The 17,103-nt window shown below is 40.2% G+C and overlaps 1 protein-coding gene across 1 annotated transcript in view; it reads left to right on the top strand.

Annotated features, from left to right (window-relative positions):
• The window catches only part of NOL4 (nucleolar protein 4), a 197,183-nt gene that overhangs the window by 98,975 nt on the left and 81,105 nt on the right, over positions 1–17,103 (top strand). The window contains exon 6 of the mRNA XM_067290429.1: positions 15,169–15,452. Within this exon, the coding sequence (XP_067146530.1) occupies positions 15,169–15,452 (284 nt within the window). The remainder of the gene's footprint in view (positions 1–15,168; positions 15,453–17,103) is intronic.

The raw sequence follows: 17,103 nt of genomic DNA, 5'->3' as shown, positions 1-17,103 counted from the left end.
GGACCAGAAGTCCAAAAACCTGATAGGGCATTTTTCCTAGGGTGTGAGAGATACAGGTTCATTCAAGCCTTTGATCTGAATCAAGTAGCGCAGAAACATGAATTTAAGTGTTTTCTGCATCACTAATAACTGCCCCATCTCCATGTGTATGTGTAAACAAGAGGATATTCACTGTACAGAAAGGCACTGACCGTATCCCAGTGTTGTAGGAGTTCAGCTGACATCAGGAAGACAGGAACAGGATCTTGAACTACTATATTTAGCTGTTTTCATGAAGAGGAATGCCAAGAATATCTTTGAAGTATTACACACTTTTCTGAATAGGAAGGCCATTTCCTTAGACTGTGTTCTAAAGGCTTATGCACTGTGAGTTGCTGTAGTTGCCATAGGTAATAAAGAGCAGATTTTTCTTTTAAAAAGGCTACCTTTTGAGCCCTCCAAAATGTTTCTGTCTATGTGCTGGAGAATCAAAGATGGTAACCTTTTCTTTGCTTGGATGGTGGAAACATTTTTTTTTAAGTACCTGAATTGACATATACAGTGTGATTGGTCATTTTATATCAATATTTTTCTGTATGTTGGAGCCTGTCATACTTGCTTAATCAGTGGTAATAAAACTGTGCTTTCCCAGATTGTTCTGTAATTTTTGGATCAATTTACTGTCTAGCTCTGAAGTTTCTTTTGATCCCAATATGCAGAACAAGACAAGTAGCAGTCTCAGAAACTGTCATATCTGGAGCACCTCTGGGTGCCATCAGCAACAAGCTTTCCCACCCAAATTTGCTTGAAGTACAAGTAATAGAGCTGATGACAGTGCTTTTACCAGTGCCAGCTTTTCCTTAGATAATGAATCTTTTTGTTGCATTGGTTGTATTATTTCATCTGAAAGCAGTTATTTGCAATTGCCGAAAATGAAAAATCTGCTGCTGTTCTTTGAAAGAGACCACACTTGGCATTTCATGTTGTTGAGTATTGGTATTATTGTTATTTGCTTTTGCACTAGATTTGAAAGATAACACCCTATCCAGATTGTAGTAGTTATAGTAAATAACACTCTATTTCTGATCAAGATTGATACCGCGTGTTTCACATTGCAGCATGTATAACTTTTCTGGTTGATCCAACAGTGGCAACTTTCCTCATGGAAGTAAAACAATTATTCTGTTCTCAAAGCCAGCTTCAGAACCATCTTCAGCTTCTAGAACTTTTTAAACTGAACTCCTGGAAAATACAATTCCTTCAGAGTTGGTACATAATTGTTATTTAGGATGGAAGGTGATCAGTTTATGAAGGTGATGATAAGAGAGGCAAAGTCTGGGACTGGGACTTGAAGGAACTTCCCACTATTCTGTTGTTCTGATGGGCATTTACCGTTTCATTTAAGCAGGAGAAAGACTATCAGCAATTGTTCCTCATTATCTTCATTGTTTTTTGCAGACACTGTGTTTTCTAACTCCTCTGGAAATCTGGGAGTAGATTGGTCACACATCAGTAAAAGCAACACTGTATGTTTCTGTTTCTAGTGCACACTTCCATTAGATTAAAGCAGCTAAACAGCGATGATCCCTTCAAAATACAGTGTGTATTATGGGCCAAGCAATCTTGTTCACAGGAAGTTTTTAAAGGGAAAACAAACTATATAGTGGATTTTGCAGTCAAATCACTGTTCTTTACTTATTTAAAATAATGCCAAGTCTTTCTGTGAGTGCTCTCGCCCTAGGCTTCCCCTTTCCTCTCATAGCTAGTTATGCAACGGAGAACATCATCTGTGGGCAGGACGCTTTGTTTACCAGCAGCAGCCTGCCAGCCTCCACACACAGATCCATTGGGCCAGCTCAGCAAATAGTCATTTCTCACAGTCTTATGCTGCCCTTCATTCTTAGCCAATCCCATATTACAAAGAGGTCAAGTAGGTAATTAAAGTAGGACCCTTTGGTCTAGCTTTATTATTTTCCTTTCTAGTGCTCTGAGCTTTAACAACATTCTGTGCACAAACAGTTGGAATTTTAATGAGGACAAGACTGATTCACAGTGGTTAAAATCTTTTCAAAATATTCTGTTTTCATTGGTAATAGTTCCTTATCAATACTCTAAATCACATGAAAAGCAAGTGCTACAAATACTGTGTGTGAACCGGTCCTGTTGCTGAATCCTGCTGTGATGCCAGAAGCCATTAAGTGAATTAGAAACATGAACAAGTTATTTTATTGCTTAAGGAATCTCTCCAATCTGCAAAGAACTGCAAAACAGTTCATGGGTTCTCACTGATGAATTACATTCTTTTTGCTGTACTTTCTAGCATTGTTGCATAATCTGTTTTTGGGTCTAGCTCTCAGTGCTGTTTCAGGCAGGGCAAATTGACTACATTTAACATGAAGAAAAGTTACAGAAGTTACCATAATTGTATTATGTCCAAGAACTCATTGTAGTGTTTCTGTTGGCATTAGTTCCTCAGAAAGGAACCACAGAATGCTAGTTTTCATGCAAAAGTTTTCAAGTATTTCCCACCTTCCATTTACACTTCTGTTCAATTCATTCTCTTATCCTTGCCCTGCCCTGTCAAGCGCAGTCTGCTGCATTGTGGATTCATGGGGAGGGTTTGAAGCAAGACATGCATTGCTTAGTCAGGTGGTTTGGCAGTTAAAATTTCAAGTCCACAGCTCTGATGAGGAATAGCACTGGATATGCCAGAACTATCTATCAGACTCTTTGGGCTTTGTGAAGTTTCTTGGTGTTGTATCATAGTTATTTGGTTTGCTAGAAATACTGTGCCGACAGACCATCTAGCAAAATCATTCTTTTTTTTGTCTTTGGATACCTCTTATTGTAATACATTTGTAGACAGTGTGTGACCAAATGCCCAGCTATATTTTAGCAGTTGAAAAAATGTATTGACTTTGGTAGCTCTGTTGAAAATAATTTCTAAAACAAAAGCATCTTTTAACTTTGCCAGCGAGATTCAAGTCAACATGTCTACCTATAGTATAATGATGCAGGTGACCTTTAAAAGTGATGAGTTTAATGAAGGCAGAAGAGAACTTGCTGTAGTATTATCATCTCGTGGAAAGTCTGCTGTCTTCTGCCTGCTATCACCCCGGTGCTTACCAAGACCTCAAATCATGGATGTTAATGGATAGAGTTTACAAATCTTCTGTTCTTCAACCAAAGTTGTATTCTGTGATTCAGGATTCTGCTGTCTTGGGCCCATACTGTTTTTAGTATGCAAAAATATTAACTGTTGTATGCTTATGAATGGATTCTAATGCCTTGCATATTTATAGTGCCTGTACATCTTTCACAGCAGTTTTGGCATTCACTATGTGAGAGAGATTTTTCAGACTGATCAAAGGGAGGGCAGTCATCAGCACTGTTTCCTTTTCTTCCTTTTGTTTGGTGCTTATAACAGTAATCAATATGCTGGTGAGGTTCCCTGATATGCTTCTGTCTGTTACCTCAGTGGCAATATTGCTGTGTTCTGGTAAAGTTTCCGTAGCACTGATGATTATTGTCACCTTTTGCATTTTGTTGTTGTGTTTGGGTTGGTGATCAGCCTTTCAAGATGCTGATTTTTTTAATTTACTTTTATCTGATTTAGATAGTGAAATATAAGATTAGAAAAACATAATGGATGCAACATTCAAAAGTAATTGCCTCCTAGATGGAGAAATGTCATCAAGTTTGTTATCAAGTGTTGCCTAGTGTGGCCGGAGTACTGTTTTCACTCAAGTGGTGAGGAGGCTGCTTAACAGTGGTTACCCAAGGCACATTCAAATCAGTAAAAAATAATGTGCATGCTGCCATAGACATTCACACACATTTTACTGTGACAAAATAAAAAACAAAACTAAATTCAAAAAGGACGTGATCTAGATCCCTCAAGATTACTCAAGTTTATAATAGCAACTTTGCAAGCTCTGGAATTCTTCATCAAATTTATAAACTTACTGTTTATCTATAACAGTATATTACACTTGATTGACTGAGACTCTGTCTTAGTAAAGACATTAATTCTATGACAGTCATTTAATAAGAAAACAGTAACTCTGATGGAGTCCTGAATGCAGATACTTAGTGTTCTTACTCCTCAAATTCACTAATATCTGCTTTTCTAATGTATCAAGGAAGCTGTAGTGTGCTGTTCATAAAGCTAGAACTGCAACAAAGTACAAAAGGCTGTAAGTTCCCACTTTCCATTTCATGTTTTTCCATAATTCCTCTCAATTACGTTTGCTATTTTTTTTAAGCTGAATTTCAGTATATGAGTATTAAAGACACCTGTTTTACTCTCTATCCTAAGTAAGGAAGTTTTTCTGCAAGCCTATATTAATTTGAGTTTTTAAACTTTAAAATATACATTCCTGTTTAAAAAAAAAATCAGAAAATGAGATTGTAATTTTGAAATCTTGAAATACAGAGATACAAACCTGAGGAGAGAAGGTCTAGTAAGTCTGAACTATTTGAAGAAATATTAATGTTACTGAGAGTTACTCTGTCAACATCTGTTGAACTTCAGCAGAACTCTTAGTTTTCCCACATTAGGGCACACATAGATATCTTTTGTCCATTCTCTTCTTTTTCACTGGGTATAGAAGATCATCTTTTGTTTCTGCTTCACTCATTATTTTCTAGTGATAGGCAAGATATTAGCAGACATAAGATTCTTTGTATTTTAAGAGAAAGCTTCTGGTCACTTTTCTGCTTTCTCCTAGCAATACAGCAGACAGGCAGATCCAGCAATTGATACTGTAAAGTCTGTGGCCCCAACTAAGAATTTGGGTTAAATGCTGCTAAGGATGTATGAAACTCAAAGCAGCCACTTGTGTTTGCTCTTAAGGCTTCTCCCTCCTGCTCCCCCCAATTTTACTGGTGGAGGGGCGTTGTGTAATAAGCCCTAGTTCTTTCTCCTCTGTAGCCTTGCTGCCTTCAGAGAAGAGCAGGCTGCAGGTTGCTGAGGGGCTGCAGAGCTGTCAAGCAATCATTTGCTTTCCTTGTGCTCAAGGCTTCGCCTTTCCAGAACAGCATAGACTGATATCGCTAGAACCCACTAGACACACCAAAGCTGGTATGTCAGTTTTAGACTTTGAAAATGCTTTATTAAAAATGCCAGTATTTGGAGCATCCGGTCTGCAGAGAACTTCCTCTCCTGACTCCAGCTTGATCTTTTCTCTTTGCTTTTGTCTCCTGACAGATCCTGATGAGGAAGTAAAGTATGACATTACACACATGCACTAGATCTGAGTGGCAGATAAGTTTAGCATAATTTTTTTCAGCCCTATTTGAGTTGAAACTTAGGAAGCAAACTTGAACCTGTGTGTTATTCTTTTGTTTATTGCTGGCACAGCGCTAGATGCTTGTTGCTGCCAGGAACGGCAGCAGCTGCTGCTGACTGCACCAGCCTTTGGCTAGAGAAGCAGATATGCCTCTTTCAGGATGGGCAAGACAGAGGAAAGGGTAAGGTCAGGGCAAATTGTTTAATGGCAAACACTTTTGAAAACTGTGTAGGCATCTAGTTATGATTTTAAGGAGAGGGGAAAGCTCATTTAGGATACTCTTTTTGTTGTTTTTGTTTAATGAGATCATCATCTATCTTTGATCATGGCGGAGGAGGAACTGTTATATTTTGAGCTCATTCAATTAAAAGGCAGTCAAATTTTCATTTAAATCTTCCCTTCATTTAAATATTCCCTCATTTTATGTTATGGAAAAGGCTTCATATTTCTCCCTATTTTCTTAATGAGTTGCCATCTCAAACTTCCTTTGTTGCAGATATGTTCTGTACATTGCTGGAATTTCTGTGCATCTCAAAAATCAGAGTTAGTCTATCCTGAATGGCCTTTTGCTTGCCTGTATCCCAGAGTTCCTCAGTTCCTAGCTTCATATCAATATACTGTTTTGAAGTCTGGAGTCCTGTATAAGATGACTGTTTGCAAACCAATACCTCTGGTGTTGCTCATACATTGTCCAGCTCAGAGATTTGTTCTTGTAATACTTGTCCAGAGATGGAACTCTAAGCCACAATTCTCAATACCAGGTAACATTTTGCCTGTTAAATAAGGTCCTATATGCAGTATAAAAACTTCTAGAAGAATTGCAAGTTTTCTGTATTAAGAACTGCTTGACAGAGTCTTTTGCCAAAGAAAGTGCCCTAGAGGGTTCTCCACAGTAAAGAGAAAACCAGAGGATTTTTTCCCCAGAGGCACTGAGGGCCACATCTTTTGAAGTGGAAATGCCAAAGCACAAGTACAAATGCATAGATGCATAGCAATATTAACACTACTGTGTATCCGGTGAGTTATGCAATTGGTTATTTATATGTGCAGTATCCTCCTAATAGCCATTCTGCTTCATCTCCTTATTGTGTATAAGCAGAGACAGTAGCTCTGCAGGCAAAGTAAGCTCGCAAACATTCATGAAGCTTTATAAATGAGCCCTTCTCCTCTAAAACTATCTTCAGTATGAGTGGCAGGGCAGTATGATTTTTCTGTAGTTGCTGCTGCTGTAGAGTGTTAGCTGTTCACTGTACTGTTGTTTAATGACTATGTTATAATTGAATGAAATGATCTGCCTGTTTTGTACTTTCACCAAGAAAACGGAAGTTTATCTATGGAAAAAATTGTGTCTTTTTCTGTTCTTCTCTGAATTACTGTATTTTCTTTAACAATGAAATAAGATTTACAGTCTGGCTAATGCATGTATATCAAACCTATAAAACCTACTGTACTCTGATTGACACTGCTAAGAATTAGTTCTATAGTTTACTTTATTCTTTTTTTCTTTTCATAAACTGATGCAGTGAATGATCACTGAAAGTAACTCCTGACCTATTCCTCCACTACTGAAGACAACAGTGAGTGATTCATTGATTGGCATGGCACTGAAACTGATGGAAAATCACGGTTCAAATTTTAATGCAGAAGTACCATAATTGAATTAACAGAAGCCAGCCAAGTCAGGAAAAAGCTACATGTATCAGGAGAGAAAAAACTTATTAATATTAGTGACTTTAGCTGAAGAGGACAATTAATAGATGCCCTTGTACTGGAGCAAATGTAGTCCCACTGTGAATGAAGGGATTGAGTTCTGTGCACATCGTCCCACTCCTGTACTATGGAAAGGATCTTGCCCACCTCTTAACTCCTATTCCTTGTTTCCTTGCCGCGGTACTGCCATTTTAGTGCAAACAAAATAAGTGGCAGTAACTTTTCAGAGGAGCAGATCAGAGTGCTCAAGAAAGACCTTGAGCTGAAAGTTAGTAAAGGCTGGGCAAGCCATAAGAGGAAGAACTGTATATGCTTGCCTTATTCTCTTCTCTAGACATCCCCTAATAGCCACTGCTGGAGACAGGATATTGGGCTAGATGGATTTTTGATCTGACCAACTATAGTCATTGTTATGTTTTACGAAATGGGGAATAATGGAGGGTCTGAAATCACCTTCGTACCTCTGTTAATTCTACTGCTGTTCTTTATCATAATACGAAAGGGAATGGAGAAGATGAACAGTTACAGTGGCTTTTTACTGTCTTTTAAGTTACATTTGAACTTGAGCTTGAAACATGTCTTGTGATGTAAATGAAGCATAACCAAAGACATGACTGTGACAAATTGATATTAAACGGTCATTGTGAGAAGTGGTGAGAGTAAAATGTGACCTTGCCTTTTTATTAGTTCTTTTAGAAAAGTTCCCATAATTATTTCATATTGCAGAAGTTTCCATGAGTCAGCACTCTACATCACCTTTTGTCTGATTCACTGTGTTCCTCTCCCAAAACTGCCTGCCATCGGTTGCCACCAGTACAGTAATTTTTTCAGTAGCTCCAGTTATGAAGGTTTAGTAGTGCATCATTGATTTGTAGAATTACAGAAAGAATGTAACTAACAACTTAGTTTTAAATGTTTGCTTATGTAGCATATTACTTTCATTAAAATTGTTTTTTAATATACAAAAAAATAAAGCACTTGCAATATTGAAGCCAAAGAACAGCACAGTAACTGGAAACTGGTCTGTAGTCTGCCACTGTTTGGTCTATAGTACTGTCTGTTGCAAATGATCCTGTTCAAATGAATCAGATTGCTACGAGTGTAAAGTATTGTTCAGCAAGACCTAGGCTGATAGGATCTGGCTGCAAAAGATTAAAGCCACCTTTATCATACAGGACTTTGGGAGACAATTTGTAAGAGCGGGTTCTATGACAGACAGCCCTGCACTTACACAGACAGCAGCTTCAGTCTCACTCTTCCCACTCAGCTCATTCATATCCAACCTCCTCCTCTCAGAAAGAATGGTTACCCATCTTACAGTAACTGCAGCTCTGAGATGCTCTGTCAACATGGTACCCACTCAAAGCATTCATTTAACCTGTGTGCAGCTGCCTTGGAGCCTGTAAGATCAGTGTCTGTTTGGCTGCCTATGTGCCTTTATCCCATATCTGTCCTTAGAGCGGGATGACAAAGTGGCCCCAATGACCACTTTGTTCATTTGGTGTGATTAATCAGGTTTTGGTATCCAGGAAAGGTGGTGGCTTGTGGGATCCAACGGATCAGAATGCCTCAGCCGAAACATTTTATGGTGTCTGAGCCAAAGATGTTTTAAGGTTAGTAATCTTTCCTGCTGTTTTGTCTGCCTCCTAAGCAGGCCGTCTGCTTGCTTCATGGCGAAAATGGGAGCTGTGTTAGAGCTACTTTGGTATCATGGGGTGCAGAAGATATCTCTTAATTCTTACTGCTGATGTGGGGGATCCACAGCTCCCTGACCTGTCTCTACTTCTATTCTTTCAGTAATTCTGAGCTTCCCTGTGGATATATGGTTGTAGGACTGTGCTGCACTACTGCTCATAGAGCTAAAGGCCAATTAATGACTAGTAAAGCACACAGTAAGCTTCAGGTAGCTGACATACAAATCTCAGGCATAGAAACAATTTAAGTATACTCTAAATGTCTATTGAATTCTAGTTTGAGAATTAATTTGAGAAGGAGAGAGGATTTATTCAAAGAGATCTGCCTTCATGTAGAATGGCTTGTTGACTCCTATCCTGACTCCTATCTGCAAGGACTGGGAAAAGTTTGGGTGATTTATAGAATAAATTTGTTCGCTAACAGTAATGCAAACGATCCTTCAAAACATCTGGATTTTTTTCTCTCAAGGAGATAAGGAAGACTTGAATATAGGTATCTTATTTTGAAGTTCACAGTAATTCAATGATGCTTATATCAAAGTTCAGATCTTAAATCTATGCTTGCAGAAAACTAGTGTTTGAGGAACCTGCTGTTCAAGCCAGCTTTTATGCACACTCCAGCTTGCTTGCCTTTAAGAAAGCAGTCTTACTGGGAACAGTACTGGGTATTTGACATATCTGGTCTGAAGACAATTCTTTCTGTGTGGAAGAACTATTTTAACCCTTTCACAGAAGAATATCTAATTCTCGAAAAATTTGTTGTTTGCCCATTCGGAAATCTAGACATTGTTGGGTGGGAGAATATACTCCTATAAATTAAGAATTGTTTTCTTGTTCTAAATCAGAAGCCTTTAACCAATATTAGATAATCTGTGTCATGGATATCAACTTGCAGAATCCAAAGAGTTAAATACGGAGAGACTGGGTTTTGGTAAAGGATTAGGCCATGATAATGTGAATGTATGTGATAGATAATTAAAGTAAAGGATGCACCAGTTCTGAAATCAGAAATTAAAATTCAGAGAATCACAGAATCACAGAATGGTTGAGGATGGAAGATGCCTCTGGAGATCATCTAGTCTAACCCCCCTGCTCAAGCAGGGTCACCTAGAAAACATTGCCCAGGACTGTGTCCAGACGACTTTTGAATATCTCCAAAGATGGAGACCCCACAACCTCTCTGGGCAACCTGATCCAGTGCTTTGTTGCCCTCACAGTAAAGAAGTTTTTTCTCATGTTCAGACGGAGCTTCCTGTGTTTCAGTATGTGCCTGTTGCCTCTCATCCGATCACTGGGCGCCACTGAGGAGAGTCTGGCCCCATTCTCTTTACACCCTCCCTGCAGATACTTATACACATATATAAGATCCCCCCTCAGTCTTCTCTTCTCCAGGCTGAAGAGTCACAGCTCTCTCAGCCCTTTCTCGTATGACAGATGCTCCAGTCACTTAATCATCTTAGTAGCACCTCTTTGAGTGTACTGCTTGGGCTTTGTTTGGCATTGTCTTATCTTCCACCATTTCCAAGTTTCCTTTGAAAGCAGTGGAGAAGCTAACACAGTGGTGGGTGCAATGAATCCAGAAAGTTCTCAGGCAGGAGTCTGGACTCCTCAAGAAGTCCAAAAGCTAGAGCAAAGCTGATGTCACTTTGTGCCTGGCTGGCCTCAAGGCAATCTGGAAGGATGAGCTGGAAGCTCTAATGCAGCAATAAGAAACTAACATGAGGTAGGAAAATGACTGCAGCTCCTGTTTTGGGAATTACTCCTAACATAGAGAGTACTTGGACTGAAGGCATCCAATAGGTGTTGATCAGGGCAGGTGATCCGTGTGGAGCTCTGCAGCAAGGAGGGAGCAGAAGGGGTTGGCATCTGGATGTTTAAGAGTAATTAGCTGCTGCTTTGGTCCATGAGTGAGAAATCAGTGCTGAAGTCTGAATGGTGTTGTTTTGCTCAACAGAAAGCAGGGATGCTGCCTGATCCAAAGGCATTTTCGCTGTTGTCTTAGTCTTTCTCTGAGGTGTAACGCCCCTTGGATCCTTGGAAGGGGGTCCCTAAGTAGGTGAGGCATTCCCTGTTTTTGAGGAGCGACACACATGCACGTTTTGCAGTCGAACTCTCCTTTTTCAGGCTTAAGTAGCAAAACAATTTTAGATGTGCTCTGCTGTGCTGGGGCAGGGGTTTGAGAACTGCCCCCAAACAAAAACCGGTGCTTCACGAGGCTGTCATTCCCTGCGAGCAGCGGCCCTGGGGAGAGGTGGAGACGTGAGCTCTCCCGCAGCCTCTCCTCTGACCGTCCCTGACGCCCAGCTCGGAGCAGGCCAGTCCTCGGCCTTCCCAGCTCTCCACGCCTAGAGCTGCGCACGGTGGCCCTGGATGTTTCCCCGTAAGCCCACCCTGGAACAGCTGATCGTGGCGGAGCTTTATTTTCCTCTGGCACCCGCCAGCCATGGCAGACGAGCCGCGACCCACAGCCGCACACCCTGGAGCTGCCAGGGCACAGGGGCAGGGCGGCGGGGGTTGCTCCAGCCCCGGCGGGAGGGCGGCCGTGGCGGGCTTATGGCGCGGGCCAGGCTGGGAGCCCGGCGAGGGGCTGGGGGCGCCGGGCGGGCGCGAGCCACCCCAACTGCCGCCCAGAGGTGGCGGGTTCCAGGGGTGCCGCCGGCGCCATGTTCCCCGCGGCCCCGCCGCCACGGGCTGGCCTCTCCCACCTCTCCCCTTCCCCCTTGGCGTCCTTTCGCGAAGCAGAGACGGGCAGCGAGGTGCCCGGGGAAGTCCTGGTTGGTGGCGGCAGCCGGACGCTTGAGAGGCCGCTGCTGCGGGGCGCGCGCAGCGGGTGCAGGTGGGCGGATGTGGGGAGCTGGGCGCTGCACGCTGCCTGAGCCTGCTCACAGCGCTCCCCTCGCAGCCGCCGCCCTGCCGCGGCGGGATGGAAGGAGGCACATTTGGTAAGGGAACAGGCTTTCAGCTTTAGCGCTTTATTGCCACTGAGGTGTTGCGATAAACAAACACTAGAAAACCACGCGAGTCTATGTGCACACTCCTATGTATGGGAAAGACCAGCTTGCAAGCCACCCTTGGACAAAGTGAGAAGGTGAAGCCACCTCCGGCCTCTGCAGAGGGCCCATAACCCCTGGAGAGGCTGGTCCGAGGGCACCTTCCCGTGAAATTGGGCCTTGGCCGAGCCGCGGGGCGCGGGACAAGCAGGCGGCAGGGCCGCGGCTGGGGGCCGCCCGCTCCAGGGAGGGAAGTGCCTGTCCTCCCCTGGGCAAAGCCGCTCGCCTTTCTTCCCTGAACCGGTTGCTCCTGGCTGGGTCCGCATTTCTGGTACATCAAGTGCAGCATAGTTACTGCCTACGTGTAACCTTATTCCTGGCAATAATAGTCTGACTGCCCAGGAATGAATTGGACTAAACCTTGTAATTTAGTTACCTTGGTAACATCTGTGAGGAACTGTCAGCGCTAAAACATTGTTTTTTTCTTGATTTCTTTTATGGCAATACATATTTATGTTTACTTGGCAAAAGTGTGATTATAACCACTGTAGCTGTTCTCCTGAACATTATCCTGACACACAGTGGTTCCTATTTCTAGCAGATAAGGTGAAACAACTGTAGCAGCAGGTATCTGACTTACACAGTATATAGATATACATATAGTCTTATATAGTCTTAGAGTAGAAACTGAGATTTATCATCAAGTAACTAACCTTTTGTTAAGCAAAGCCAAAGTAAATACTGTATTATTGTTTCAAACTAATATAATACTTGATCATGCTTATTAAGCCTGGGAATTGTCGATGGTTATATTTCAGAACAGCTAGTTAAAAGATTCGTTTTTTCTTTTTCTTTTTGCATTGTAACAATCTCACACACATGTGAGTTTTTGTTGTCAACCAATCATCACAAGAAAAATAAAAAGCATTAAAAGCATTATTGTTTATTATTACAAGCCCAAATTACAGCCATAGTTTGGACTTTACTGTTGCTGGATCTGGCCCTAGACACAGCTCCTGTCCCACTATCTCATTCCTCTTTAGCCCTGTCCTCGTAGTGGCTCCTCTGCATTGTACCACCCTGGACACTCAGATGCTGGGACACAGAAGCTTCCTCGGGGCGAACCGGGAGTCCTGCAGCAACTGTGCTGCCCCTGCTTTTAGCTGGGACTTTGCATCCTCTGGATGCTCACTTGTTTCTCTCTCTGCTCCCAGCCATAGGGAATTTTCTGAGCTCTTCAGGAGGAGGAGCATCCTGCACTTGGTGAACAATTCAATAATTGACTTAATTAATTTGAAACTAGCTGTCACTTGTTAAACTGATAATCAAGAAGTCAATTATCTGTTAACAATCTAAAATACCTATCAGCATTAAGCAAACTGTTTCTCTCTTAAATAAAGAAATCTGACCGTCTTTCTGATATTTCAGACCTTTTAAAATGGGTTGTCAATATAGCTTTTTTGCATTAAAAAAGACTTTGTATTAGAATTTTCCATACCATTTTCTAGTTCAGAATTATGATGAAATTATGTGTTTTTTTTCTGAAGCTTCATTTAGAATTTTTGACCTTTTAAATGTATTATGCCCTGTAAACATAACTCTCAGGTCATGGTATAAAGTTTATTAGGTAGGGATAGCTCCTTTTCACCTTATTCATTTATATTATTGAAGTCCTCAATTAGGTCCAAGGTTTTAAACCAAAATGATTCCATTGCTCATGTTGCAAGTTGATTTGGTGACTAGCAGATATGTTGTGTGCATTTAACAGTCTTATTCTAGAAATGTTGTGTCTTTTTTTGTATATACATTTGTATTTATAAGAGAGGTAATTATAAAATTGGTACATTCCAAAGCACAGCATGATATTTTTATTGCAGCCATTAATTATAAAGCATTCTGTTAAAAACAAAAATGTTTTTAAATTAAAGCTTTTAAAAATATGACTGTATGTATTTTCACAAAACGAGAATTTTTTTACAGGTTTAAAAAACAAAACAAATAAATATGTTCAGAATGTGGGGCCATTCCTGTGTACTTTATAACATAGTACTGTTGGATGAGTGCAGCATGCAAGACACTGATATATGATGGCTTGTCTATGGCTCTCTGAGTACTTAATTTAATTAGATTATTATCCATTTATACAATATTTTCTTCACTTTTTAAATTCTGATCTGAGGGCAGTGAATAGTTGGTTTCTACTCTATCAATGATGGAGAGTCAACAATTTGATTAATCATGTTGTTTCAAGCATAAGTATTTCTGAGCACATCCTTTAAAGAAAGTATTCTGATTTCTTTTTTAAATTCCATGTGTATATGAATGCATTTGTTTCTTTTCCATGGAAGGAGTTTAGAAGGATCTGAAAGCAGTTGCTATATTAAGGTATTAATATATTAAGGTCTATTTCATCCCATATCTCCAGTTTCAATCTGTACACACTCCTGGCTGCTGACTCCCCAGTTTTGATTCCAGCTTCACTATTTGTGATAAACATGCTCTTGCAGAGCCCTGTGGAGGTGTTTGCACCATTAGGAAAACCATGTAAGCAGCCATACAGAAGGTGCTTTGGAGAACAAGGAGTAAGCAAATTGAGGGACAAATTCTGCTCCCATATCCTCCACTGAATGATGTATTGTTTTTCTAGATAGCCCTGTTGGCCCAAAGATTGTTTGGAGAATAAAGAGCTGCTGAGTAGGTGCACGTGAGCACAGTCCTGACAAACACAGGATACAAACTCCCAGAGTGTGTAAAGACACATCTTAATCATACATTTCAGCTGTAAAGTCTTAGGTATAACAACAACACTTCCAAAGTTTTCAGACATAACTTTCAGGCTGCAATTTAATCTGTTATTAAACAGTATTTTGAATGAATTATGACACAAAATGCATGAGCAAGGTGAATGAGCACATGCACAAAATGAAGAGCGAGTTTTTGTTTCAGGAGTCAGCTTTCCCAGTATAATCTCTACTGCCAGCAGTGGGTGCACCAGATATATTTACATTATATCTGTGCAAGAGAATGTTTATGGATATGACATATGCTGTTCTACACCTTTAAAACCTGAGAGCTAGGGTCTCTCTCAATACCATGTGCATTTCTGTTGACTTCAGAAATATGCGATGCTGCAGTAATGAGCCTGGTATAAGAATCTAAATAATTCCAGAATCTCCATAGACATATGGACAGACAGATGGATTCAGACAGACTTTGTCCCTAAAAATCCTGTGTGACACTTATCTTTTGTGTACACAATAGCACTAAGGTGTCAGCCCGGATCATTTCCATTAACATGTAGTAATATTTTATGGATTTACATGAAGGTTTTACTTGAAAACATGGAGGGATGTGTGTGCACATTTTGCAGAAATGTACTGGAGCTAGTAATCATATAAACCATTTTAATTCTATTTTGAAAAACATCGTGAAGGTATAAATTATGTTTGATCTGGACAGAGATGATGATGTGGCATGTGACTGAAAATATATATTTTTTAATAGATGATTCAGCCGCAGAGAGTTTTAATGGCAATGAGATCGTGGGACACAGTTCCAATGCTTCAGGGGGAACACACTGCAGGGAGATGGCAGAAACCAACAGTAATGGCAAAACAAATCTGGAGCAGGATGAGCAGCCTCTGAACCTGAGTGACAGTCCCCTCTCTGCTCAGCTGACTTCAGAATACAGACTAGATGATCACAGCAGTAATGGAAAGAACAAATACAAGACTCTCCTAATTTCTGATCTCAAGATGGAACGGGAGGCAAGAGAAAATGGAAGCAAGGTAAGGTGCTTCCACATGCTCCAGATATGAAGTGTGTAGCTTAGAAAAGGAAAAGATTTTTAAGGCCAAACCAAGGGTTATTCCCAGCTGCAATGTGTGTAATGTATGGCACATCATTTCTCAAATGCTATACACAGACTTGTATGCCCTGTTACACGTATATGATACATATGTACATTAAGTGTTTATGTGTGCACATAGGTGTATATTTATATATATGCATATATATAGTGCTTACACACTGACAAAAATCAGTGCAGTTCTCTATCAGGCATGAATTTTATCAGTTCTTTTATCTACATTATCCATTCTATATAAACACATATATGTATATGTAAGTATACTACAATACATATATGTATATATATTTATAGATGACCATCTCATTACATGTATTGTGTATCTATAGAATGAATCTGTTTCAATGTTAAGTGTGTATGCCCAAGCAAATTACTACATGTGAATTATAGCATCCAAAAGGAACTGATTTGGTTCCTTCCTGATTGTTTGTGTTATGCAGGCACCTAACCTGAATTAAAACTGACAAGCTTGCTCTAAGAAGCTGTAATCCCCTGAGGGCTTTTTTCTGTAGTTTCCATTATGTGGGTAAGGGGAAGTGAGGGTGGTTACCTTGTGGATAAAGACAGATCCTAGAGATTACATAGCTAGCTTGATAGGAAGGAATTTGTCATGAGTGCATGTTGTAAGGAGGATGAGGAAATGGCCTATATAACAGAATTTATCCATTGATCTGCTCTGCTCTCATTGGTGACAAGTTCCTGCTCTTTGCCTGATAAGTCACAACTGGATTACCACTTCTACTGTAGCAGTAATAGAATGTACTGGATTCAAATACTACTAATGCTGGTCGCTAGCTTACAGTAGCACACTGTAAAATAACCTGACAACATAGATGTATTTGAACTGCCGCATTTTCTGCAAGACTTTGAAATAGGAGTGATACGAAAAATCACTTTTTCTAGGTATATCCAGAAAGGGATTGTATGTGACTGATATCTAGAGGATGATAGTTTTATATGCTAAAGTTTTAATTCCTGTCTTCATTGCCTGTGGAGTGAAAATAAAAACTTGAAATGTTTTTTAACTCAGGTGTCTGGTTTTGGTGGGTAGAAAGAAAGGAGACCAAATATGAGATTGTTAGTCACTTTCTTTCTTGTCCATTTCAGTTTAGGAAATACCGTATCCCCAAACCTTCTCCATAAAATCTTTATCATAAACAGTTTAGCTTCATGGAATATTTTTGTTTCAATAAATTTTAATTTCATTGAAAATGTTCTGAATAGCTCTAGACTTAGTGTGTGTATACACTCTAGTGTTGGATTTACTCATTACTTTGACAGTTGCACAGTGAATCCCACTAATATAAACAGTATCTTCATTTGCTCTAGGACACATTGTTCCAATTATCCTTTTATAAGCCAGTCATCTAAATATTGATAGACACATAGGCTCTTTTGCCTGAGGTGCAGTACTGCTTCTGCCATTACTCTTGCAAATGCACAAATAAGCTTCATGAAAGGAGGGAGGAGTCTTAATGCGGAACTCATCTGTAACTAAGACAAGAATATAGTCTAATGTTATATTTCCAATATAGTTATATGTATATATATAGTTAAGGTTCCAGCACTAC

Source organism: Apteryx mantelli, chromosome 2, assembly GCF_036417845.1.
Source record: "Apteryx mantelli isolate bAptMan1 chromosome 2, bAptMan1.hap1, whole genome shotgun sequence".
Taxonomy (NCBI): domain Eukaryota; kingdom Metazoa; phylum Chordata; class Aves; order Apterygiformes; family Apterygidae; genus Apteryx; species Apteryx mantelli.
Note: the sequence above shows the minus strand (reverse complement) of the source record. Positions and strands in the feature narration are given on the sequence as shown.